This window comes from Cheilinus undulatus, linkage group 8 (assembly GCF_018320785.1).
Source record: "Cheilinus undulatus linkage group 8, ASM1832078v1, whole genome shotgun sequence".
Classification (NCBI taxonomy): domain Eukaryota; kingdom Metazoa; phylum Chordata; class Actinopteri; order Labriformes; family Labridae; genus Cheilinus; species Cheilinus undulatus.
The window spans coordinates 23,458,952-23,486,317 of record NC_054872.1 but is presented as its reverse complement, the minus strand read 5'-3'; the positions used below and the strand labels follow the sequence as shown (position 1 = coordinate 23,486,317).

Sequence of the window (27,366 nt, the reverse complement as noted above, 5' to 3'; positions counted from 1 at the left end):
ATATGACTAAAAGGCATTTTGATCTTAAGACTAAATTTCATTTTCATTTTACAGCTCAATATGATTCTCTGGCACAGGAAAACCAAGCAACAGCCACAATAGTTTCTGAACGAAGACAACGCTTAAATGCAAAAAAACACCCCCAACAAAATCTGCAGTTCCTTGCATGTCCACAGGATGCTGGCTGCAGAAGCACTCTGATTCACATATCGCCTACACGCCATGTTAAAATGATGGTTTCTAGTGAAGAAATAAACATGTTTACCGCCTGGTTCCAAAAATAAAGATAGCTCATGTCTATTTGGACACACACACAGTATATGGGTGACTTTTTTATGAATCATCCATTTAGGCTTAAGTAAGGATACCTATTATGCATAATTAAGGGCATGGTGATATGAATGCCAGCTAGTATGGTGTAGCTGTTTGTCAGGAGGCTTAAGACTCAGCTCTTTGTCTGTTTCCTGTGTGATCTGTAGTTAGTTTGAGGCCACATTTTCAATATGCCAACAGCTGCAGATTTGCTGTAAAAGCCACCTTCAGTGAAAAAAAAAAAGTTGGACATGACTCATCCTATCTTAGTCTATGGGATAAACTTTAAAAAGGTTAAACTGTGTGCAGACAATTGCATCACATGATAACACCCATCCTACGGCAGGGATAATAGACATGAAACTATGGAGATAACATATGTAGTTTCTGATTTGAGTTTTTAGGTCATTAAAGAAATGTTGTGCTAAACCAAAGTGTAGACAGTAACAACTTAGCTCTCATGCACAAAACTACTACTCAGTAAAGCAGTCATTGGTGTTGTGCTCTATGCACGACGCACATTTATGATGACATTTTTTAAAATTTTCATAAGCAGTGATTAATATGAAAACACATTTCACAGAACAGAATGCAGAAATAAATTTACATTAATAATAAAGATTTAATTTAAAAAACAAGGGTTTTCTTTTTTATTTAGAAAGCATCAGAGAGCCACTGGAGTGAGGGAAAAAGAGCTGTGTGTGCCGAGGGTACAATAAGAATCCATCCATAGTTAATAAAAAATTAATTCATCCTGTGTGTGCTACAACACAGTTTTGATGTCAGAAGTGAGTGCATTGGACTGATTTGCAATTATTTTTTTAAACCAAAGTTTAAAAAAGCCCTCATGCTCAAGATTTAAGTCATTTTATTGGAATTATGTATGTGCAAAGTGAACAGCTGTAATATGACACAGTGTATTAACTGGTTAGTTTCTGAATAGTTGCAGCACCTTGATCATTATTTATTGTTCCAACAATCATCAAACTTAAAACTCAAACTCAGTCTTCAGTTCCACAGAAAGCAAACCCTGAATTATGGCACATGCTTAAAAATCTGAAAAATTCAAGTAAAAATTGTAAGAACACTGTTATCTCTTAAAATCACAAGCTTCAAATAATTTATAAACCCCCTTCCTCCCATTATAGAAAAGATGTAGCTCAATATGTTCAGAAAAATAAAACCATGTTTCTCCTGGAGGCATCAGCAGAACTGAAAATAGAAAAAACAAGGATGTTAAGAAATAAAATATTTATATTTTATTGTAGAAGTTAGCAATGATTGAAATAAAAGCCAGGTGCAGACTTACCTTCCAGCGGTTACCACACTCATTACACAGAACAAATGTGGTCATTGGTTCATCAGCACTGCGGGTCTGCACCTAAAACGCACACAAACAAACCCAGGCACGAGTGGCTTTGATTAGAGGTAAACTGTATTTTACAGTGCTAAAAATCACTGCAACATGATGTAGAATATATATAAATGAAGCAGAATAATGAACCGAATAAAACCAAAACAAATACATAAAGCTAAGTCTGGTGGTAATATCTCAGGTTAGCTTCAACATGTAAGGTTTTGACTTTGCCTTTGATTCTATATTTAACAGCAAATAGCTATGAGAATCTTGTGTCTTACTTGCACCAAAAAATCAGTAAAACTTATTTATAGGGAAGATCTAAAGTATTTGTACACTTGCTTGGGATGGTTTGATCAATCTTTTTAAGTTCCTATACCGATCTGGTACCTAGGCTTTGCGCCACACTACAATGCTTTGCATGTAGCTCACATCTGCCAGAGGGTGTCAGCACTTTTAAAGTAGCTTTTCTCCATCAACGTGAGAAATTCATTCATAAATTCACAGTTGTTTACTTAATGGTAAATACACATTATAGAGAGTGGTTCTTATTGAAAAGACAACTAGATTTAAAAGAAAGTTAAGTAATGGATTTCCAAGTACGTGTGCATTTATGGATGTCTCCTGCCAGGATCCCTAGGGTCATTCTGGTTTTAATTTTGACAGCTATTTTAATTTTAGACTTCAGATTAAATGTCTTTAAGTTTTAGTCACATTTTAGTAATTTCTACCTTTTATAATTTTAGTCTAGTTTAAGAGTCCTTAAATTTAGTCTTAACCTTTAGTCCAAACACTTATTCTCATGCCTAAATCTGGTACCAAACCATCACAGTGTGTTTTATGCCCCTGCCAAACCTGGGGTTCCTGCTTTCTACAGTTGAGAGACAGAATAGCTACAGATTAATTCCATTTTGACAGATTCTGAATGTCAGACGAAAACTAAATTACATTTTAGTCTAGTGTTAGTCATCTTGATGAAAACTAAACTGAGTTGTAGTCATCAAAGGTCTATTTTTGGCCAGTCTTAGTCTTTTTTCTCATGGAAAAAAGGCTGTACTACTTCAAAATTGTTTACATAACATGCACAGGCCTACCAGTGAACTGAATACAATGACATAGCACACATGCATGCATTCACAGGTTAGCTTAGAACTGAACTGCATAGATCTGCCCAGTGAAACAGCACACTGTCAGTGATTGCAATCTGGCTATTTGCCTCTGAAACACATAGATATCCAATACCAGGATGAGATCAAGGTATCTCTTTAAGCAGGCTTTACCATAATTTTTTAGACCAGTTACAAAGTTTTCTTCCTGTTCCCTCCTTAATACCAGCTGTTCACTACTTCTGTTTAAAAAACATGAACATTTATCTATCCTAAAGGCCTATTTGTTTTTATGTACATGCTCCTGCCTATGAGAATCTGTCTACCTGGTTGTAGGTGCAGTTTTTCTTTTTGCACTTGCTGCACTGCAGCAGGTCAGTGGTTGTGCCTCCAGTTTTGGCCATTTGGTGTTCCCTGATGGCCTCCTGAGTGAGAACGTTCCTCAACTGCTTCAGCTCATCACTCGCCATTTCCTGCAGAGAAGAAGGTGTGAAAGTACAGAGAGTGAGTGGAGTCCTGTTCACATGTTTCCAGTCAGACAACTCATATGTGCAATGGTTTTAAACATTCATTGCAGCAGAGGAACACAGCCTGTGTTTGGTGTCCAGGTTTTGACCTCATCACTCCTTCTAGATTATTTCACATGCTGAACTGCAGAATTGAGGAGGAATGAGAAAGTATCTTTAACCCGCTGTTGGAACCTCCAGGTGGATGCTGGGATGGTGGTGGGTTGAAAATAAGACCACAGTACTGACGCAGAGCTAAGCTGGCTCTAACTGGAAATCCTGTAGCTTAAATAGACCACTGATTTGGAGGATGCTTGTAGGGTGAAATGATAATAATGCATGGGAAATCAATAAAATGAATACCTTTTGCTTGAACTAGCTCACATACATCACTCCATTTGTGTCTTGTAGCTCAGTATGGCGCAACTGTTTGTTTACCTCAGCAGACATGGAAGCAATGCGCCTCAGGTCAATGCTTCCTGCGAGGACGTTTCTGCGGAGCCCAGGGTTCTTGGGGTCCTTTAGGTTGCTGATGCGGCTGCGGACCCTGTTTTTATATTTCATATCTGTGGCCTTGATCTCCTGGTAGATATGTGTCTTCAACATTAAGGAAGCTCATAGACATAAAGCAGAAAAAGGTCAACTGAATTTTGATTAAACAAGAATTCTCAAGAAACTCCCCACTAAATCAACGAATAAATAAACAAACAATCTGAAGGATATGATCTTCAATCTCTGCAGCCATGCTGTCACAATTGCTTCCAAAATCTTTGTAGTCATCTGTGAAGAGCAGAAAACACATGTAGTTATCTGCTGCAGTGAAATCTTTGTGTCTTACATGGATCTACGGTGTAATCTGTTTCTGTGGGTGCATTTAGAGGCTCTCCACTTAGATCCTCACTGTCTGTGCGCAGAGCAGCTGCCAGCATCTCGATGCATTTGTCTCTGACTGAGTCTCCAGTTGTGAGGTGAGGAGATAGAGGACCCCCTGCAGAGCTGAAGCTGGGTGACATGGGGCTGGTCGGGGTGGTGGGAGATTTAGGGGTGTCAATCTTGCCCTTTCTGGAAGACAAAAAAAAAAAAAAAAAAAAAAAACAAGCAGAGTGAGAAATGATTTGATCCAAGTTTCCTGTTCAAACCAGATATGAACTAAGAGAGCAGTTTTAAAATCGTGACATGATCGTCTGCTTAATGAATGAATTAAACTAAACTTTGAGGCATTTTCCATATGTAGCTGAACTGCATTCATCATTGCTAAAGCTGAAAAACATATTTGTTTGCATTTGTTTGAATTTTATTTACTTGATCCTTTTTGGCCACCGAGAAAATCCATGTCCAATATTCCTCTCATTTATCTAAAAAGTAAGTATAGTTGGTCTTAATTAACAGCTTATGTGTTTGGTAACAGGCAGCATGTGTACCATGGAATAACAAGTGTCAGGGCTTTTCTTCAAAAATATCTGGAAATAACTGAAATAAAATGAACAGCATGTTGTAGGCATTTAAACAAAAAAAAACCTGAAAGATGATAAAACAGTTCTTAAAGCTGAAAAGAAACAGCTGACTCTTCAGACAAATCTGTAATACATGAACATTGATCAAAGATGTTAGAAAACTTAACTCTTTACCTAAAAACTGGAGCCACTGCCTCATACCTTTGCAAGTTACAATTGTTTGTCAAGAATAAGGGCTTGGGAATCTTATTTTCTTAAAAGTGTAGGTGCATTTTTTGTTATCAACATTGGATTACAGATCTACTTTAGTGTATGGGGGTCAAATCAATACTTAATATAACGACCTTTGAACTCAAAAAATCAAAGCAGTTTACCCTGAAGTTCAAGTGTAGGTTTGCGCGATATATGGCAAAGTTACACTTGAAATACTTTCAAGCACATTCTTGAAATACTGTGCTTACGAGATTTAAGCTTACAGTGACTTTGGCCCTGTACATCCAGAAAAAACATCTAGAATCAGTTTTTACTTGAGTCAGGGTGAATATTTGCACGAAGTTTGGAGAAAATCCTGCCAATCACCTCCAAAACCAAGTGAGCTAATCCTGGATTTGTGCAAGTTTGAAGAAAATTATTAAAAGATTCCTTGAGATATCATGTTCTCTAAACATAAGACTTATTACGTCAACCTTTAATCCCCCCATAAAATACAAGCAGTCTACCCTTCAGTCAGAGTCAACATTTTTGCAAAGTTTAAAGGAAATCTTACAAAGATTTCTTGGGATTTGAAAGCATGCGATGGACGTGAGACTTATGACCTTGAAGTCTGACCTATGACCTCCAAAGTTTAATGCATTCAGCCTTTAGTCTGAGTGGACATTTTTGCTGAGTTTGAAGAAAATCTCTCAAACCGTACATGAGATATGCAAGGAATGGACATGAGGCCCAATAACCTCGACCTCTGACTTACAAAGTCTCATCACTGTTTCCTGAAGTCAGAGCAGATATTGGTGCCAAGTTTGAAGAAAATCCCTCATAGTATTCTTGAGTGATTGTGTTAACATGCAAAGGATAATCAATACACCCTTGACTTGGAGTGAATTTGCGCCAAGTTTGAAGAAAATCTCTGAAAGCCTTCTTGAGATGTTGCTTTCATAAGAATGGATGGAATAACATAATGCCTTATGCCATGACTATCATCTGAGGCAGAGGCATAAAACACTGTAGGCTGAATTTGAAAAACCTAATCATGTACTGTGACAAAATCTACCTTGATTAATGTTGGGAGAAAAAATGATGAACTATTGAATGTACTTTTGATAACTTGTTGATAGAACACATTATATTGAGTTTCTTAAACTATACCAAGTGAACAGAAAGATTTAAATGAGCCTACATTTTCTGGGGGCTCAACTTAAATAGATGACTTCACTACTTTAGTTAAGCCAACTGAATAATATATTTCTATAGAAAAAATGTCTGCCAACTTGACTATGTTAGGTCAACTAAATGAAGTATTAGGTTGGGCCGTCAACGCAAAAATGTTATGAAACTTGTTGCTTAACTATTTTACATTTGGTCCTCAAATTTGTTTACCAACTGCACAGACTGTAATAAACTTACTCATATTGAAAGGAAAGTCATATAAAATACCTTTCATTGCTGTCAGTGGAGGGTTTCCTCACTGGAGGCTGAGAGGTCTTTGAGCCGTGAGATTCTCTCCTATTAAAACCAAAAAGTCAGAAATCCTGATCAGCAGGCAGACATTGAACCTGACATGAAAAATACTCTTCGTTTCTCTTGAATTATTCACCTTTCAGACGTTAGCTTCTTTGCTGGTGGCGAGCTGCTTTTCTTTGAATCAGTGGACTCCCGTCTACAGCAAATAATGGGAGACATTTTTAGTAAATCTGGTTCTTATCAATAGTTATGCCTTCATAGGTATAAGTGAGATTTTAAGCAATGCATACCCGACCTACCTGTCAGGTTTGGAGTCTGTGGACTGCCGTTTCACAGGCTGGCCAGGCTTCGAGTCGCTTGAGTCTTTCCTGCAATGAAAGAGGTTGAAAGTTTTAGCTCTGGAAACATTCCTCTTCAAATGCAGTGTAGGAAGAAGGAAACAGCAAATATGAAGTCACATAAGCAATAAAAACTGAGAATAAAAGAACTGAACGTCCTGCTCCTGCACACCTGTGTTTCTCTTTTTTGACATCCACACTGGGCTTTTTCAGAGGAGGTGCTTTAGAGTCACCTGAATCTTTCCTGACAAAAGACCAGGTGTCAAGAAGAATCAAACTAAGCAACATTTTAACAACTTATCCATTTTTATGTTTCCTTTCAAAAGCTTTTCACACTCATGCCTCACCAACCTTTCTCTTTTGGCTTCATCTGAGTGTTTTTTTGGCACTTTACCATCAGCTGAGTCTTTCCTGTAAAGAAAACATGACCTGTGATAACAAACAGCGCACAAACACCAAACGGTGATACTATTTTTCATACAAATCATAAACAGATATTAAAGACTGAGATCACTGATCCTCCAACGACAACTCCAGCATCATTTAGTCAAGGATGAATATGTGACAATAATTTCCAGATCCTGGACCTGTCTTTCTTCATGATCTTTTCCTCTTGATCTGACGTCTTCTTCTGTGGTGGAGCTTTACAGTCTGATGACTCCTTGCTGTTGCAAACAACACAAGGATTCAATGCAGAGAGGGAAAAAGGCCAGAACAAAATCATTGCTTATTTTCCAAAAATAATCCAAAGCAGTGACAACATGCAGGTTGAAGATGATCCAGACCTCTCCTTTTTTCCATCCAGAGAGGGACGCTTCACAGGAGGAGGGGGGTGAAGATGAAGAGGAAGTGGAGGAAGAGGAGCATTTGGGTCAGGAGGCTCCTTTCTGAATGAAACACACACCACAGAGCTGAGCTGAATCCCATTATGACGATGTTAATAAAGTGAGGCTGTGCAGCGAGCATGCAGATGCTGACCTGGGTGGAGGAGGGTGGAGGTGAAAAGGAAGAGGAGCGATGGGAGCATTTGGGTCTGGTGGGAATTTCCTGATGTGGAAATCAAGACTTGTGTGAGAGAGAAACTCACAAAACTTGAAAATTCCATCAGAAATGTGCATTGGAGTATGCCTGACCTCTCTTTTTTTACTTCCAGAGAAGGACGCTTTGCCGGGGGAACAGTGGGTCGAGGTGCATGAGGACGATGAAGCCGGGAGGAAGAGTCTTTAGTGTCCTTCCTGAATGAGTGTTAGGACAGTAAGTCAGACGCTCAAAAGTACTAAGCTATGAAGGTTGCTCTCTAGCTAAATGCTAATAAAAACACACCTCATTGCCCATCACTGCATGTAGCATGTACACGCACTAGTCCTGCCATGCCGTTAGAAGTGTTATCAAACTGCAGAAACAAATATGAGTGCAAATGATGTTATTTCATGCAGTATTGTTTCAGTAAGTTGTGCTTTTAGACCAGGTGAGAGGAGGCCTGACCTGTCTTTTTTCTGGTCCAGAGAAGGGCGTTTGATCAGCAACGGAGGTCGTTCAGGTCGAGGAGGAGAGGGGAATCTTGTGGGATATAAGATGCTGCTGTCCAACACTCCTCGTCTACAATAAATCAATCAATGTGAAGATGTGTTTGATGTTTTTTTGTTTTGTTTTAACCATATAGGGTTACCACAAAACAGAATTTTTGAGCGTTGATACCACACTAGTAAAAACTAAGAAGATTATTACCTGTTTCGGTACTAAGGCATCAAAAACAGAAGTCTTGGCACTATTTGTTCAATTTGGAGAGCTTTCTGTCTCTGATTAGTGGTGGCTTTGGTTTAAAAGTACAAGTAAGGAGCTGTGATATTAAGACTTTCCAACACTTCACTTAACTTTATGATGCTTGTTCATCTCCAGTACTGAATTATGCTGCAGGGGTGTTGGGTTTGAAGACTATGGCAATGTAGATATGGGACAGAACAGAGCTTTACGATGCTGTTGAGTTTGTAGATTTGCTCAAATCACAGCAATTCAAGGAGACAAGTGTTGGGTACCAGGGCAGTCTATAAGAAAAATAATTTCTTATCAAAATATCAGTAGACAGAATCAACAAAAAATATTCAAATGGATAAAAGCAGAAATCCTCCATGGGCAAACAAGTGTTAACTCACTTAAAGAGAAGCCCTTCATTAAGCATGAATGAAAATGCCTGAAAATGTTTTGACCACACCAAAACTAAGGGCATATGTGCAGATCAAACTGAATTTTATGCTTGAACTATTCCAAAGATCCTTGGTTGCATGGTTAGATTTGGTATTTTTCCTCTGGCCAGTGAGGTTGGTCTAAAATATTCCAAGAGAACATAGGATTTGTGAGTTATGGGATCTGGTTGAAGTGGAAAGTTGGACCCGTTCCCTCTTGTACCATTTGTACCGTACAAGATGTGATGGTCTAAGAGAGTTACTGCTTCATAAAATGGTTTGGCAACATCCTGACATGCTGCAGTGGTCTGGTGACTAAAAACTGAAATGGCTGTTTAAATTTATTGTATTTAGGCTTATTAATTTTGACTAAAAGCCCAAAAAACACACTCTAGTCCTGGAAAGCTCATTAAAATAGCAGCATTTGTATAGATTTAAAAGATGTGGTATCAAAAGTTTTAAAAACTTTGGCATCCTTGTTTCCATGTAAGAGCAGCTCTCGCCTCTCTCACCTTTCAAATAACGGCTTATGAACGTCAGCTGGTTTCTCATAAGACGGTTGCTCTCGATGCATCGTGTTCATCGGCCTCTCATGTCGAATTTCTTCTCTGTGTCTCTCTTTCTTCAGGTAGTCTGCATAGCTAATCTTCTTCACCTCCTCTGGCTGTTTCTCTTTCTTCACTTCCTCCACTAGTCGCACCTTTTTTTGCTCTTCCAGCGGCCTTTCTCTCTTTGGTTCCTGCATGTGTTTCTCACTCTGAAGGTTGTGAGCATGCTTTGGCTTCTTGTTGTCGATTTCTGCTTTGTCATCGTCTGCATCTATTTGTTTTTTCAGTTCTTCTAAGTGCGTCTCTCGTCTGATCTCCAGCAGATGTTTCACTTTTTGGGGCTCCTCCAGTTGCTTTTCATCGCCATGTTCATCTGCGGGTCTCTTTTTGTTTTTGTGTTCCTCGTTGTGTTTTTCTTTTCTGTTTTTATCCGAGTCGGTTTTGTCAGGTTCTGCATCCTGTTTTAATTTGACATCCAGTCTCCTGTGACTAACAGAAACAAAGGAAGTATCATTTTTTACTTCAGTCCATGAGCCAGACAAGAATCAATGACCAAATTTATTATTAAAGCACAACATGTGCCCCATTCAGAGATGATTAAATTACAGGGGGGAGGCACCTGATTTTTCCTTTAGATCCCTTTAAAGCCATTCTGAATAGCTTTTCTTTACTTCATATTTTAGTGTATGATTACATTTTTTTTTTGGCATGATATAGAGAAAAAAACGTGATTTAGGTTTAGAATATTCAATATAGCAAAAATGAAGTGAAATAAAAAGTAAAACAGAAGTATGTTGGCTTTATCTCATTTCATGTTTATCTGCTGTCATTCATGTTTGGGCAATACCTGTGTTTGCAACATGTCTCTTGTGACTCTAAAATAAATCCTTTTTTTTTTCACAATTAAATTAGCATGGATTAACCCTTATGAGTTCCTTTACTGTTCTAACTCATTTGTCTCTAATGACAAAAAATATCAGCTTCCCAAAAACTGCAGCAGAATTAGTTTTTTTTTTTTTTTTTAAACATGTCAGTCTTTAAAAAATACTTAAGCCTGAAATATACATATGACATATTAATTACATTTTAGGGGGTTTTAACCTCTTAAGAGCCAGTATGTTTACATAACTTATTAGTTTTTTAAATTAAAAAAAAAAACCTAAAATAATAAATAATTTAAAGATCTTGTAAGGGTTAATCTGAGGGTAGCTGATTGCTAGCTTGAATCTCATCTGAATCCATCAAATGGTGTGAAAGCATAGCCATTAAACCCTGGCCTCCATGCAATCGGTAAAACGCATGAGGTGAGTGAAAAAGCACTGCTTATTTGCTTAAACAGCTTCTATTAATATGCTGCAATGAATTCAGACTGTGATACTGAGAGTGCTCTTACTGGGATAGACTGACATGCTGTTTTTTGTGCAGCTCTAATAAACACAATTCTAAACTTTCCCTTTTCATCTCCCCTGCAGACGTAAATGAATCCAGTCTTAATGTTGCTCCAGGGGAATCTTTAAGGGTTCAGATGTTCATTACAGGATATCACTATTTTAAGAGCACTAGTAGAAGTGTTCCATATGCAACACACACAGTTTGAACTGATTACTTTTAGGTGTCTTAGAAGGAAATAGAACAGAAAAATGGGCCTTTTATGGCTATGAATCCTCAGATTTTTCATTTTAATAATATACTCCACTTAGGCATGTTTATACCTCCAAAAGAAATGAACATTGATACAATTATGAAAAATGTAATCAATTGGCAAAACATTTCATTTGACTACCATGCGCACACACAACAGTGGACACTGGAAGTGCTGGTGTTGATGTTGGGCTAATGTGCATTTTAGCTAATACTTGTACTTGAGCTATAAATGAGTTTAATGAGCAGAGTCTTCTTGAGGGAGCTCACAAACAAAAGAACTTGAGAAGATCGACTTGAAATTCATTTTGTTTCTATGTATGGGCATGAAGGTTAAAGCATACAAAAGCCTTGATGCTACCGAGCTCTCCTTATGTATACCTCTTTGTTTCATTTATCATTCATTGTCAAAATGTTCTCATTAGCCATTTATCTAATGGAAAGCTACACAAAAGGCATCTGAGAGTAAAACAGGGCCAGTTTTCAGCTGTAACATCAAAATTTGCTTGCATTGGTGTTTGCTCATTCATTGCTTCTGTTGCAAATGAGATGTTGCTATGAGATATGCGCTGTTTCATTACTATTCTATGCTTTGTTTTTCTTTTATAATAAAATAAAATTAATATATATACATAATAAAATACTTGATTTGCAGTGCTTCCCAAAGTGCCCACTAGTGGGCCCTAGAGACTCTGTAAGTGGGCCGTGAGGTCATTTACAACAGCTAAAAATCATGGAAATTTAAAAAAAAAAAAAAAAAATCATAAAATACAGGATGGCATTTTAATTTTGAATCTCAAAAGTGACAGAAGAAAGCCAGAAGTCTAAAGTCATATCACCTTTTTATCATTTATTTTGATGCATACAACTGGGGTTATGGTTAAACTGGTGTTGGAATAACTGGTGACACTCTGTTAAACATTCCAATATGCCACTCTCTTCCCGCTTGATTTAAAGAATTTATAAGTGTCTTTGGAGACATTAATGCTACTTGGAAAGAGTTTGTTGGGCCACAAAGTATGTGTACAGAGACAAATGGTACACATGTGGCACTCCGTAGCAGAGTGAGGATGGAGAAGAGAAGAAAGCTGACTGTAAATTGAAGGCGTGATTCTGCCTTAACAGTTTAATCCAGGGGCCCCGAAAATAAGAAAAGGAGGGAAAGGGTCAGAATGAGACGAAACAAGTCTCTCTTTGGGGGCCCAAAATTCCTACTTATGCCCCTGCCATGGCATGTTCAAAGTCACTTAAAGACACCTTTTGTTCCCACTCTGATGCTTGGTTTAAACTTCAGCAGACCATCTTGATCATGTCTACACGCCTCGCTGTATTGGTTTCTGCCATCATGCTATTTGCTGAAGATATTTGTGTCAATGAGTATGTAATGAAGTGGTCGGTGAGTATACATTTTTTCTCCTTTAAAAACTACTGCATGTAAGAATGATGCAAATTCAGTCATCAGTAGGTAGAAAATTATACTTCTTCAAAATAAAATGCAGATGAAAGACTTGTTAAGAGATGAAAACAGGCAGATTGAAGCACAAAAACATAATTTGTCCTTACATAATTTTTCGTCATCCTGAGAAAAATATTAATTTTCCTGCTGCAAAGTACTCCCCAGAGCAGCCAGTGGTTTGTAACTCACAGAGTATTTGGTTATATGACAGAGCTGTTGCTGAGTGAGGCAGATGTTTGTATTCACATGCTGTAGTTAAGATCGATACATGTCTGAACATGTACAAATATTGTCAGTTCTGAGTTGTCATACAAAAATGATCAGTGTGGTGTTGTTCAAATGTTTCCCTGATCCACTGAATCCATAAACCAAAAAGCAGCAGGTCACACACTTCTAGGTGGTTTTCCTGCTTCTGTGTTTCATATCATGAGGCCTGTGGAGAGATCACTGACCTGCTCTGAGTCTCAGAGGGGGAGCTGCGAGGAGATGTTTCTGTCTTACTGGAGTCCAAACCGTTTCTCATTTCTGCCGGTTTATCAGCGTGAGAGTGGCCCGAGTCTGTGGGAGAGTTTGGAAGAATCACATCAGCAAATAATTCCCTGATGATGTATTTACTGCACAAATCACTATGAAAGACTTCAGTAACTCATGTATATTCAGGTAAAGTCTGCTTATCGTCATAGAAGAGAGTACCAAGAAGTCTTTTCCAGTCTTTAATTAGAACCTTTGCCAAAGCAACGACTTCCTCGTCCGTGCAGTGCTTCCTGATGCCGTTCACAGACATGCCAATTCTCGTTTCCTTAAAACAACAGACACAAAAACAGTCATTGATTTATGTTCATTGATATCGTTAGTTTAATCATGCTTCTATGTAACGTTTATGATTACACTGCAGTTAGTTCTGTTCTGTGATTTGGTCACTGAACTGTTGCATAAATACAGTATCACACGCTAGGTCAATGGTTCTGAACTAGTCTAGCCTCAGGACCACCACCACTTATGCAATGACAAATCACAACCAAAAATCTGGACATTTTTTGACCACTTAAAATCATTTAACAACTAATATTGAAGCGTGCACCATACATGGAACATAACACGACTGAAAGAAACAGGTCAAGCATGTCATAGAAAATCTAAGCTGTGCATGAATACATGTATTTATCCTATGCCCTATGGTAAGGCAAAAATGTTGGTTGTTTTCTTGAAATTTAGAAAAATAACTTAATGAGAAAACCAGTTTTATTCCCCCCATAAAGGAGTTAAATTATTAGGGATTTGAGAAAACAACCAGAGTATTGTTGTTATCATGAAAAACAGAGTAAAACATAAATCTGCTTAGACCTTCCACACTTCGTGAACTTTACGCCTCAGGTTTTTTTCAGGCACACCTTTGAGACTAGGGGTCGACTGATATTGGTTTTCAGGGTCAGTATGGGAGGCCGATAACGGATATGTGGAACTGATGTGTATTTATTATGACGTACAAAATGTGCTTAATGTGGAAAAAGTCAAACTGCATGATCAAAAATGAAGATTTATCGGCATGAGAAACTGCATGGGGCAAAATAGAGGCAGGAAAACAGGAAGTGCTTCCATACATTCACTGTATCAGTGGTTATGACTAAAACTCACATGGCATCTAATCAGTCAGATTGTGTTGTATACAGGACATTTGGTGAGACTGTGGAGAGTGAAAATAAAGCCAAAGCTGAAGAAAAATAGCACACTTTTTGTTTAACTTTATTGATTACTGGTAAAATAAAATTGGCCAAATGCGAAATATTGTCGCAATTATCCATCAGGCCAACAATTGGTCGACCCCAATTCAAGACCCACGAAAAACTGCTCTGCAACCCACTTTTGGGTCCTGACTCACCAGTTGAGAGCCACTGCTCTGGTCACTGTGTTGTAATGGATAACAACACTGCTGCAATTATTTTCAGCACTCGTGCTGAAGCCTCTCGTCTACAACTCAACACACCTTTACTCCTTTTTGTGGGATATTGCTGATTTACTAGGTATCCTTTTTTATCTTCAGTGGTAAGAAAGCTGCAGCTTTGAAATCAAACTGAACAATATAAAGAATAATTAACTCTGAAACATCTAGTGTTTCATTGCTCCAAACCTGACGATTGTTCTCATGCAAAAGTGTGATGTACTGCTCGGTTACACTGAGGTTTGTGTGTTGTTTTGTAGTTTATTCTGCACTGTTTAATAAATATATTTTAATCAAGAGCTGTTGTAAGTTGACTCTTTAAAAAAACATCAGATGGCACATTTATATTCACTTTCGGTCCCTTAACAAAGAAACAAACCAAAAAAATAATATTGGTTACAAAACAAGCTTGCATAGCACAATGACGCCTACCTGGAGTAGCTTCAGTGTCATATTGAAACCTTTCAGTTCCCTGAGCAGGTCGATGGCTCCTTCCTGCAAAACAGCACTTATCATTCAATCCTTTAAACAATGAAAATCTGTATTTGATAAATGTAATAACACTGTAATATACAGATGTAATAACCGGCAAATGTGAGAAGTTAAAGCCTCTGTTAGCTGGATATGAATCAGACTGATATTAAAATTGATGCATCTTTGTGATCAACAGGACGAGCAAGACCAGCTGAGTATTTCTGTGTGGTTATATTTTAATACCTGGAACTACAGCTGGAGGTAGATGTCAGATGAAGTAATCGTGGGCATAATATATGGAATTCAAAACATTTATGTTGGAGGTATCAAGTACATCCCAACCAAAAATGTTGCTAAGTATTTATTTTCTAATAGAAAGTGTAAAGTCTAAATCTACAGGCTTGTTGTTCTCAGCTCATATTTCATACTTTTTAAAATTCTTATGACATGAAGGAAGAGCCCCGTTCACTCAGGGCTGTGTATGTAAAGGCACATTGGTCAAATTTTGTCTGAAAGGCTTTATAAAAGTACAATTGTAGGGTGCAAATTTGAATGGAGACCAGTCTGTCAGACTTGGCTGGTTAGCTGAGGGAGCAGTTGGGAGGGTATGCTATTTGCTTTGGTCTCGTGTAGAAGCTCAACATCTACTCTCAAAGTTGCATATCACATCTTCTACCCCACACTGCTGGAATAGCCTGTTTTGTACCATTTCCTTGGAAAGGATTCTTGATCATTTATAGATTTTACTATTTGAATAAAGCAGGGTATTCTTAAATCAAAACATTATCTTTGTCCACATGGAGCACCAAAATCAACACAACACAAAAGTTCTCCACAGAAGCTCAGCTTTAAGTTAGACAAACTGATGAGTACTGGTAGCAAAAAAAGTTTCATTTCTGGTTTTAGATACTACAATAAAAACGTTATGAGTCCAAACACTCAACGATTGTAGACTAATATACACTGAAGATGAATTTCTATGTCTGTTTTCTTAAATTTATCTGATAGTAGTTTCCTCAGTTAGTGCTGACACCTACACTTTGGTCTGTAGTAACTGTTACTCCAACTGTGCACGAGCGCCATGGATCAACGTCCTGTTTGCAGTCCGTCACAACACACTCACAAAATACACGCATGTACACACTCGACCTTGGCCGCGTTGTTTACTTTCTCTTGCATGGCTAACTGATCAAACTCAACATGGCAACCTGCAAAAGTTTTCTGTAAACTTGTTGATAAGAATCCTAAAGTTAATCCAGAAGTCGCTGCAGACTCAGAAACGTCATGAGAGCGAAATGTGTGCAAACAAGCGCCAAACACCTGTCGAACATTAGTTACAGCACTGTCAGCTTCACATTACAACCATACACACTCTTCGAATACACGCACTCAGAAGAAATCTAACTTTTACGTACTGTAATCTGGAGTAAATCGTTTCATTTCAACATGAAGCATTCACGGGCCTTCTGCACAACACGAGGTGGCAGAATGACGGGCCACCTGTGGGTGTCAAAATATGGACTCACCGTGTTATTTCTAGACACCATCTTGTCCAGTTTTTTGGCAATCCGGATGAGATCTTCCTCTCGCGTCATCGCTGCATTTAATCGACTAAAACGAATCGATTATGACAATAAAATGGTTGTAAACCTTAAATTAAGTTTTTAAAAAGTGTGTCGGCTGAGGTCGGGCTTTACGCACGGCGCGCTCCATTCAGCCCAGAGGCGTGTCCTGCTGCAGGGTCCCAGCTGACCTGCTCTACACATGACAACAACTAAATATAGACTCAAGTAGACACCGCACCACTATCTAAAATACCATTTTGTATTTTATTCAGACTTCCTGGAATAGAACCCTGCCCTTACAACACTTCCTCATCTGTACAATCAGGCCTCCAATCAGTAAAGCTTTTTACATCAAAGCTTATTTATTTATTCCCTTCTTCAGTCTGACTGAAAGCACTTCAGTCAGATGTGTTTCTTTCAGGCTCGCTGTTTCTAACAGAGAACTGAACACGAATTAGCTACCTGCTGCAGCTTTACCTAACAATCAGACTTACACTGAATGCATCATTGTCCACAAGCATACCTGGCTGTCAAATTCAGCTGTGGGTTACAAATATTCATCAAATGTTACTGTTAAGCAGAGAGAGTGATGATAAGGAGCACACTTCAGGTCGGATTTCTGATAAAGCTTTCAAAAAGCTGGGGGAAGTTCTGTTCCTTCATTTTAAGTTTACGCATTTTCCACCAGAGGGCGCTGTGATGCAAGTCTATGAGCTCAGACCATGCAATGTATTTTACAGTCTAACAATTACACAGTTCTCACATTAAATCATGTTATATCTTTAGAAAACTTCCTACTTTTGCTACCATTTAGTCCTCTCAGAAATGATACACTTCAGCACTTCCACATCTGCCTAGAAAGACAGTGACAGAAAGAAGATTTAAAATCAGATGGAGATTCAGCAACCGAATATGAGCTCTGAATCTCCTGCATGATGATCAAAGTAAAGACTGCAGAAATTTAAACCTTACTGAGTGTGTGTGAGCGTGTGTGAGAGAGAGGCACAAGGACAACTCTGTTGTTTGAACTGGATTAAGAGATGGAAATCAAGGCCTAAATTATGAAAAAGAAAAGCCTTTTCCATCTTTTATGTGAGATTTTTACATTTAAATAAATGTTTTAACAACTGAAGATATTCTGATGTGTTTGCACAGCATTCATTAGCTATTATGTTTCGTAGTCATAGGATCCTGTGCTGCCTGGGTTCTCATGATGCCTGCTTATGGTGATTCTTTGCTTGTTTGTTTAGGTTTTTCAATTGTTGAGCTTCTGTTGATGTTGGATATGTGCCTCTTCTGCACATATCCCTGCCAACACAGTCTGGCTGCAGACCTTAGATATCAGATCTACACAGAGGTGCTATAATTTGCCGGTTCAATGTATTAATTAATTGTAATTGTAATTTTCTTATGCTCAGGCTTTTGAAATGTTTTTAATTTAACTGAATTAATCAACAAAGTCTGGCAGTTACACTCATAAAATGCCTACATTGCAAACATTGCAGACAAGAAAATTTTCAAAATAAAACAAAAAAGGTCAAAGGTCTAACCCAAAGATAAATCATGTGTAGATCCATTTTGTCAGCAGATATGCAACCAGTGGCTCATTTTAGCTTTGATAGCTTTTACTCAAGCTATGCTAGCTTTGTAGTTAACAGTACTATGTAAGCCAATGAAGCTAAGTAAACAATGTGAGAACAGCAAACAGAGATAAGCTAACGTAGCTACGTAGATAATGTTAGCTCCCTTAGTATAGATATCCATGAGTTTTGTAAGCTTTGGCAAGTTTGGCAAGTTTTTAGTTTTGGCTACAAAGCTTGGTTATCTACACAGCTTATGCAGCTAACGGAGCTATGTAAGCTACCTTTGCTACATTAGAATGTTTTAATGGAGGGCGAGCTTTCTTCCTGTAAGCAGACTGTTTAGTTGGCTTTATTTAACTTTTAGAAATTCAGTTTTGCAGATGAGGTTTTGAACTTTTGGTATTCTAACCCTTACTTTAACCTTTGCTTTAACCTAACCAAAAGATTAATCCAGTCTTATTTTGAAATTTGTAGTGTGTGTTTCTATTTTGACAGGTGTGCCATCTTTCAGTAACAGTCTGCGAGAGGGGGCATCTGAGCTCTGTCTGCAGCCAGGGTTCTGAAGCTTCTGCACATGTAAACGCACTTTATAAACCATTGTTTTCAAAAGTGCTTCACAAATGTATTACTTATTATTATTGTTAGTAATAGTATAGGTAGTAGTAGTATAAGTAGTAGCAGTCGTAGTCAGTAGTAGTAAAATGACTGTTAGTAGTGGTAGTAGTAGTAGAACTGTATTAACTGGGGTCTCTCCTTCTCTCCCACAGTGAATCACATTGACAGATTTGTTGTCCTACAAAGGAACATCAATTAAGTGATTTGTAATTTGACTTGTTTCATGATATTCAAGTTTGGTCATCAATCAAACATTTTTTTCTGTCGTTAATTTACAATTTTAAAGTATGTCCTGTCTTTGCTGTGCACTAGTTCTGTTTGAAAAGCAGTTCTTGTTTTGATAGCTGTCCTAAATGAACTCAGAGATATTTCATTGACTGAAGTAATGAAAAAAAACATGCTATTAAACAAAGTTTTATGCTTTTTGTGAGTTTTTTTTTTTTCATATTTCATCATCAATCCATAACAGCTACCCTTTTTCCGTGGTAAATTTCATGATTAAACCAAAGAATTGTCAATAAAAGTAGGTTTGTATCCATACAGGAAACAGTAGAAAAATCAAAATCTACTCTAAAATGGTTTAAAATGCAAAATAGTGTGAACAAAAAGGGTAAGATTAATTGCAATTGAACACATACATTCTGGGATTAGTTGCAATTAAAAAAAAATAATCTCTTGACAGCCCTAGTATTTATGTATACAATCATCACAACAGTTGGAAGGCAGACAACAGAAGGCAGACAGTGGCAGACTCAGGATGTTTGAGGGGCAGAAAATGATAAAAAGGAACCTAAATGTATGCAATGGGGCAGCACAAAAAAAATTGTCAGTATTTAACATAAAATTGTCAGAAAACCTGGGTAAGATTGAATAAATAAATAAATAAATAACACTATTATGTTTACTATGACTCTTTAAAAACAAATGAGGAACTATGGACTGTTTAACCATTGGTCATTGATTATATCACTTGTTGTTCACTGGAAGGGTAGCACTGAGGGAAATTCATCATGTATTCTCCATTTAAAGGTCATCATTGAGGGAAAATTTAGTCCACTTAAAGGGAACTTAAAAGGGCACTTTCAATTTCAGTTTTCAAACAGGGCTCCAAGGTGGGCAGTCACCGGTGTAATGTCAATTTCTGTTACCTATCGAAATGTGCTACTTGTGCTACACTGCATTTGTGCACAAGGGTAAATAGTTAGTTTGAGGACTGGGATTAAACTCGCACTGTGGTAGCTTTTTTTGACAAAGCAGCAGAAATCATCAAAACTTCCTCTCTGAGTCCACCAGTGGCTGCCTCAGAGTGTTGGTGTACGCTGTTGTCCTGAGCTTCTACCTCTAAATAACCTACTTTTTTTTTTTTTTATACTTTGTTTACAGTCGTTGCACCAACAACAAGTTAAACTCTATGATTGTGTAATTGTTCTTGGCAACAAAACCCTGAGCCTGATTGTAAAATAAACTCCTCACAATAAAACAGGTGATATTATCAATAATAAATCCAGATCAGGCGTTATGACATTAATAATTACGGTGTATTCATGAGATGTTTTTAACATTGATTTCAATGGCTGAGATTATGAAAGTGCTAAGAGGACATGCATTCAAACTGTTTATTTTTATCAATTTTTATGCAATAAACAGTTGATTAAAGTCAATTCAAGAAAACAGCCCTGTTATGTCAGAAAAAATGACATAAAAAGTTAAAATCTCATGAGAACAACTGGTTAATGGAAAGTGCAGTGAAATGATATGTGAGGGTGTGTGTCAGCTTAGAGCTTCTATACAAAGAACGAGATTTTGAAAAAAAAAAATGTATGTGTACTCAGGATTTTTCCAAGAACTGCCCCATAATTTGAAGTGCTAATTGGAAATATTTGATTTCAAATGTTTTGATGGCGTAATTGTAGAAGTCTGTTATGCCCACACTCCTGCCTTGACTCATCCACTGTGAGCAGGCGGAGGTCGGTTAAACAAACATTCACAGAAGAAAAACTCCGGCAAGTGCTTTCTACAAGGTTCTGGGTATCCTTGTAAAAATGTGCTTATATATTATCTCTGACAACTTCTTGGAAACAATCACTTACAGACTGTTTTCATAGGAAGCCTCTTGCAGGGGGGAAACACACTCCCTGAGCTGAACCCATGCAGGCAATTACTCCCACAATCCACCGGGAACTGAGCCTCGCTGCAGGCCAAGACCTCTGAGACGTCCCTGCTGCCGGATGTCATGGCATTTGTGGGAAGCAAGGACATGGGAGATGCAAGTTGCCACATTTGAGTTGTTTTTGAAGTCAGATTAAATATCAGCAAACGAAGACTTGAGGTTGTAATCGGGGTGGATTACTCGTTCTAGAAATATAGCCAACAGTTTATATGGACATCGTTTATGTAGACAGAAAGCTCCCTCACATAATTGCATGTCATTACAGAGCAGGATTGGCTTGAAAACTTCACAGTCTGCCTTAAAGGTAAAGTTTTCATACAAGAGTGCATGAGTTCAGATTTAAAGGCCTAAAATGTGGACCATGCCCTATTAATCAGGGATCAAAGGGTGACACTGATGTTTGCTGTGAAGGGATTTGAAGATAACTGTGTTAATGATGGCAGGTGAAAGTACAGTCTGAAAGCTTGTCTTCAGCAAAGAGTATTATCTCTTTACTTGCTGTTACACAACAGACTGAGAGTAGATCCTGGGCCTGGAGGCTGCAGTGTGTCTGGCAGGTAGAGACGGCACTGTCCAACTAGAGAAGTGGGCCAGGCCGTTGTGAGGTAAGAGAGGAAGCAGGCCAAGAGGAAGAGCCAGTGATCAAGACTAACATCCTTTAGCTCCTTGTTTTAAAACCTACAACTCTGGGTCAAAGAAATGAAAAGCAGAGGGTGAAGGAGAAGAGCTCCTCCTCCTTTCTTCAACCCCTGACCTGATTCCCAGAGGCTCAGGCTCAACAACTTGTCTGACCTCGTCTCCTCTGTGGGAAATATCTGTGTACACCTTGTCACAGTTTTCTTTTAAAACCTAAATTAAGCTAAGTCACAAAATATTAAGATGAGCAACACTTTCCTGCATATTTACCATACTTCTCAGCATAAATTACCTGCCAGAAAACTGTATTCAGAACTGTCTAGCTACTGTTCTTGCTGTACACACTGATTTGGTCTGCTAGCAGCAGACAGTATGTAGACTAGGGACACAGGTGCTCAAGTCCTCAATGTAGCGGTCATTACTCCAGTAATGTTTAATCACACGTGCTGTTTTAAAGCTGCAGTATTTGAACTGACGTAGAATTGTATGTGTACTCAAATTTTCCAGGTTGGTAATTATGATTAGTAAGTTGAGTACTCAAACTAGCAGGACCGCTCCTGGCCTAACATAGCTATGTTAGCTTAAGCAAACATGGTATAAAGTAATATAGCCTAGTTAGCTGTAGCTATGTTAGGTAAGTTGCTGTTTTACGTAAATAAAAAATATGTGTTTATGAGATTTTTAAAACAGTAAAAGGTGTATAGTCTTCAGCTACATAACCTATGTAGGTTTCATACCCTATGTAGCTTCAGTGGATAGCCTTAGCTAGGTTAGCTGTGTTAGAGATTCATGGAGGACAAGCTTTTTTCCTTGTAAGCAGACTGCTTACCTTACTATTTTGAATGTTCTGTAATTAGGTTTTGCAAGTAAGGTTTTTGACTTTTAACTTTTGGTATCCTAACACTTACCTTGACCCTTACCCTAACTTGAACCAGAAGTTAAATCCAGGACCAGTTTGGGGATAAATTATGTGTATACCTATTTTATGAGTAGACATGTAAACAGTGGCTTGCTTTAGTTTTATTAGCTTTAGTGAAGCTATGCTAGCTACATAGTTAACACTACTATGTAAGCTACTAGGTTAGCTTTAGCAATGTAAGCTTTGGCAAACTGAGCTAAAGCTAGCATAGCTACATTCTTTAGCATAGATATCCATGAGCTTTGAGAGCTTTAGTTTCATCTACGTAGCTCTGTTATCTTCACAGCTCACACAGCTAATGGAGCTATGTAAGCTACGTTTTCTACATTAGAATGTTTTCATGGAGGACGAGCTTTCTTCCTGTAAGCAGACTGTTACTAAATGTTTTGCAATTCAGTTTTGCAGGTCAGGTTTCTGGTACTCTAACCCTTAGCTTAACCTTTATTCTAACCTAACTGAAAAGTTTAAGTTTAATTTTAAATATTTGCATGGATTTTTCTTCTGACAGATGTTGCATCCCTCAGTAGTTATTTGTAAGAGAGAGTAGTGAACTGCAGCCAGTCTTGAATTATTCTGCAGCTGAAATGTTGAAAAGACAGGTGTATTTAAATCATATGAACACTATATTTGCTGGCAGGATTAGGAAAGTATTTTTAGTTCTTCTGTCTATTGTAACCTATAAAGACAGTGAAGCATTTACAGCATTAATCTGCTGATTGTTCTGCTCTATAGTCAAAACACTTCCTACTACACAGGGTTGAGGAGAAATCTTTTTAACCTTGCAGTGATGATTGCTTGAGAAATCATATATTTTCCGAAAGTATCAGGCCTTGATGTTTGATGGAGACAGTGGATCTCCCTGGCTCTGGATTCCTGGTGGCTCTCGTGGTTACATAAGTGCATCTTGTGTGCATTCCCATACACTGAAGTGAAGAAGCCTGAGCCTCGGCTGCTGATCATAAAGTCTATCATTAGCCCCTCGGCTCTGACCACATCAAGTCCCATCATGTCTTTGCTTGCTTTTCATGCAGACAGAAGAAAGTGGTCCTGCACACTCCACACTGTGATACTGTCTCTTAACACAGAAAAAGAGTTAACCCAGATCTGACTGGGAGCATCCTCTGGCCGACTTTCCTCTCTTGTACCTCACCCAGAGCTGGTGTCTCTGCTAGTCACAGACCAGAGACGCCAGGCCTCGGCAATTATGGCAATTTTTGGATGACATCAGACCAGAAAATGAATGATTTCATTTAGCTGTCAATTTTTTTTCTGGATTCGGTGTAGCATGCAGAACCTGCAATAGAGCATGTCAAAACAGAGTGGGAGAAGTGTTTAGACGTTCACATCTGCAGCCGGCTGGAGGCTAATCCCAGCCTGCTGCGTCTGCTAATAATGACCACTGTTCACCGTTGGCACCAACAAAAAGTAGGCTGAATCTTCCCGAGAGGCTGGACCACCCAAAGACTTTAAGGACATCCTTGTGTCTTCAGCTGTCTTTAAGTCTCTATTTACAGCCACACACACACAGACACACAATCACAGACACCAAATCTGCCAGATCCTAAACAGTTTTGGTGGTGCCACTATTTTCAGCTACCTATGCCGAAAATAACCGGTGTTGCCACAGTTAGACAAAATCCATCCAAAATAACTAAATGACCGACCAAAGAGGGTCTGAATTATGCACCAAGCAGGAGGTGTTTAACCCAATTCTAGAAAGCAGAAACTACATTTACTGTAAGTCTGCCTGAGTTAAGATTATAGAGAAATGAGACATAGAAAATCATATAAAGATACCTTAAAGGACGAGGGGAAAAAGCCTCAAAAGGGATATGTAAAATATGTACTATAACTTTTCACAACCATCAATTACACATTGGCACATTGGATGAACTGAGTCATTTGTGTAGTGTGTCTACAAAAAGAGTCTGTGGTTCTTCCAAAGGCTGCGATTTTGATCTCTGAACTCCCTTCGTTTTGGGCTTAAACTTCACTTTTATGCTGACAAACAAGTGTTCAACCTCTTTGGCCTGAAGCTGGGGAAAAAATGCTTCCATGAATTTGGGTGCAGAGCTCAAAAAGCCATTTAAATATTTTGCATTGATACAATCTAGTCAGAAATCAGTTAACAGTGACTGCACTCAGTGCAAGATGATTTGTTAAAAATTGTTTACAAACAACTCCCCACACAAATCCTTCAGATTATGCCGCGCTAATTGACGGAGGAGAGTTCTTATGCTTTAAGGACAAATTGTGTTAGTGTGTAAATCCCCTCTTAGTCCAATTTCTTTTTAACTGTCCGCTAATCCTTTTAGAGCTCCGTAGTTTAAAACCAACAACTATTTCCTCTTTGAATCCACAGCTTTTGGATTCTGCACAGGTTACTTGTGTAAACACAGGAACTACAGTGACTTAGGAGGTGGGGATTGGACTCAATCCAGAAAGGGATAAAAAACTGAGCTAAAACTGCACAGATTTCACTATTTTTAGCTTGTATTTGTTTAAATGAAGACATGAAACTGAAATTTAACCCCATACTTAGGGCAGTCGTTCCCAGTTTTTTTTCTGCCTAGCCACTTTGGCAGATGAAACTATTTAAGGCCCCCTACCCCTCACCGTACATATCAACATGAAAAAATATGTAAATCTATACCGGTTATGATTTTCCAAACAAATTCCTTTTTCTTTTAGCTGGATCGTAAAACTACAAGTTTTGCAGAAATAACAACAAACATTGCTGTAAACAGAGTTTTAAAAATTTGGCTCATTTACATTTGGCCCTGTGGCTGTTCTGGTATCCCCCTGTCCTTCCATGAGCCTACTTGGAAAGCATCAAACAGGAACATAGCATGTTATGGCCTTTCTATGCCTACAGGGAAAGCCTGAGGCAGGGAGTGAAGCAGCAAAAAACCCTGCACAGATTAGACATCAGTGACAATAGAATGGCACAGATTAAGTCCGAAGTGGAATAAAGGAGGAGCTGGGGTGGAGGGAGGTTGGAAAAAAGCAGCTGAAGATAAAAAAATTCCCTGAAAATAAAAATGTAATGAATATATCTCAAGATTTATACTCCCAGTCTTGCAACAATTTCAGTGACTTCTGCTGGCTTATTTTTTTTGCTACAGATTAGGGTAACAAGAGTGATTTATTTTCATAGTAGAAGTAGCACTTAACTGTAACAGTAACACCCATAGAAAATTTCCTGTTATATTTAAATGCACAGTTAAGGCCTAACGAGGAAGAAAAGTGGTTAAAAAGTGGCTCCGAACCTTGCAGGGTTTGTGCTGTTACCTACAATGAGTGGGGTGAATTTTCAGGCATATTAGGTCACATTCAGCATGTGACGCTGGTAGCTGCATGCACTAGGGGGATAGCGGTGTATTAGTTGCTCCAGTTTATAATTCACAGCCAACTTTTAAGGTGCAGAAATAGGTATCAAAGTGCTAATACCCCTGATTTTTGTAGTACTTTAGATCAGTGGTTCTCAAATGGTTTGGCAAGGCACATGGCTATCTTGAGGAAAGTTTAGGTCTGCCTCAGGAATTTGTTAGACTTGACATTATGACTACAACTGTGAAACAACTACCTGTGCAACAATTATAGACACTACATTACTTTTTACAGTGGCTATTTTACATAGATATCAATATGGTGTGGCTTGATGTTAGGTGGGTTTGTGGGGAAAAAAATATTTGAAAAGCTTTAGATGACTAAGGTGTGCATTATGAATGTTAATGGTCAGAGACCAAATAAATAATGTAGCATGTAAATAGATTTTGATTATCAAAAGAAGGAGAGCCCCAGCAAGGTCCAAGCCCCCAAATGTCCTCATATCAAGCTGTTAATAGTTAGGTAAAACCACTTTGTCATACTGAAACATTGATGTGGTGGATTACAGAGTGAAAATGGAGTGGCATAAGAAAGGTTATTGTGCAATAATGATCATATATAGTTTATTTTTATAAGTAACAGCTTGGCTGAAGACATTTCAATATATTCATATGGTTCATTTGACTACTATTTGCCATTTAGGCACAGTGTGTCTTGTTGTTGCTAAATGGAGGGATGAAGAAAGGCCTCATTATTGGTCCTTGTGTGGGGCCTCCAGATTACAAGAACTGAAACTTCTACTTGCTCATCCTGTGAAATGGATCCATGTGAGGAGACAAAAAAGATGTTACACTTCCTATAATCCCTCATGCCTCATCATTTCATCAGTTTTTAATCAGCTCAGTAAAGAAAAGTTGGCAAAGACTTTGGACAACCCATATGACTTTTGTTATTATTAGATATGTGGCTTTTTAAAGAGGAATTCCACCACTTTTATCAGCATCATGAGCTAATGCTAAATCTGTGAAAACAGCTGTTAAAAGTCTTTTGTCACTCAGGGGAGCTTTGTTAAGTCTGACTAAATATTCCTGACAATATAATAAAAGTTTGTCCCAGCAAGCTAATTCTAAACAGCTGCATGAGCTTTAACCAATCAGTTCTATAAAAAAGGGGTCTTTACAAGTGGTAAATAGAATGATAAAAAGCATTTTACAACACTTCACTCACAGTTTGTTACATGCCATGTCTCCTTAACCCTCATTCACAAACATTAGTATGTTTATTTTTACACCTTTGAAGATATTTGAGGTTCACTGTACTGCTGTATGGTACTTTATTGAAAGACGAATCTACAGCTGAGCCACAGCCACTCTTTACATCATATATTGTGTGATAAATAAGCTCCAGTAATCCACATGTTGAAGTGTCATGGTCATAGAACCCCAAAGTGCCTGATATGAATGAATGGGATTAGTCAATACGGACAGGCTCTTTATAGGAAACTTGGAGTTCAAAGTTCTTGTAAGTTCAAACAGGACGACTGTTTCATTTACATTC

At 38.2% G+C, this 27,366-nt stretch overlaps 1 protein-coding gene across 6 annotated transcripts; it reads right to left on the bottom strand.

Annotated features, from left to right (window-relative positions):
* Positions 1-933: 933 nt before the first annotated feature.
* tcea3 (transcription elongation factor A (SII), 3) lies at positions 934-16,738 on the bottom strand. 6 transcript variants are annotated; one of them, XM_041792443.1, is made up of 21 exons: positions 16,518-16,738; positions 14,950-15,012; positions 13,272-13,377; positions 13,031-13,136; positions 9,446-9,970; positions 8,236-8,349; positions 7,884-7,985; positions 7,729-7,797; positions 7,536-7,637; positions 7,338-7,415; positions 7,102-7,161; positions 6,923-6,994; positions 6,712-6,780; positions 6,546-6,608; positions 6,386-6,454; positions 4,183-4,343; positions 4,005-4,061; positions 3,720-3,874; positions 3,102-3,248; positions 1,622-1,693; positions 934-1,524 (listed from the first exon to the last, which is right to left on the bottom strand). In XM_041792443.1, exons 1-21 carry the CDS (start codon positions 16,584-16,586, stop codon positions 1,516-1,518), a joined length of 2,268 nt encoding a protein of 755 aa, XP_041648377.1. In that variant the 5' UTR covers positions 16,587-16,738; the 3' UTR covers positions 934-1,515. The 6 variants fall into 6 exon arrangements, with proteins under 6 accessions (XP_041648377.1, XP_041648379.1, XP_041648378.1 ...); XM_041792445.1 differs by lacking the exon at positions 16,518-16,738 and adding an exon at positions 16,407-16,485; XM_041792444.1 differs by lacking the exon at positions 6,923-6,994.
* Between the last annotated feature and the right edge of the window lie 10,628 nt (positions 16,739-27,366).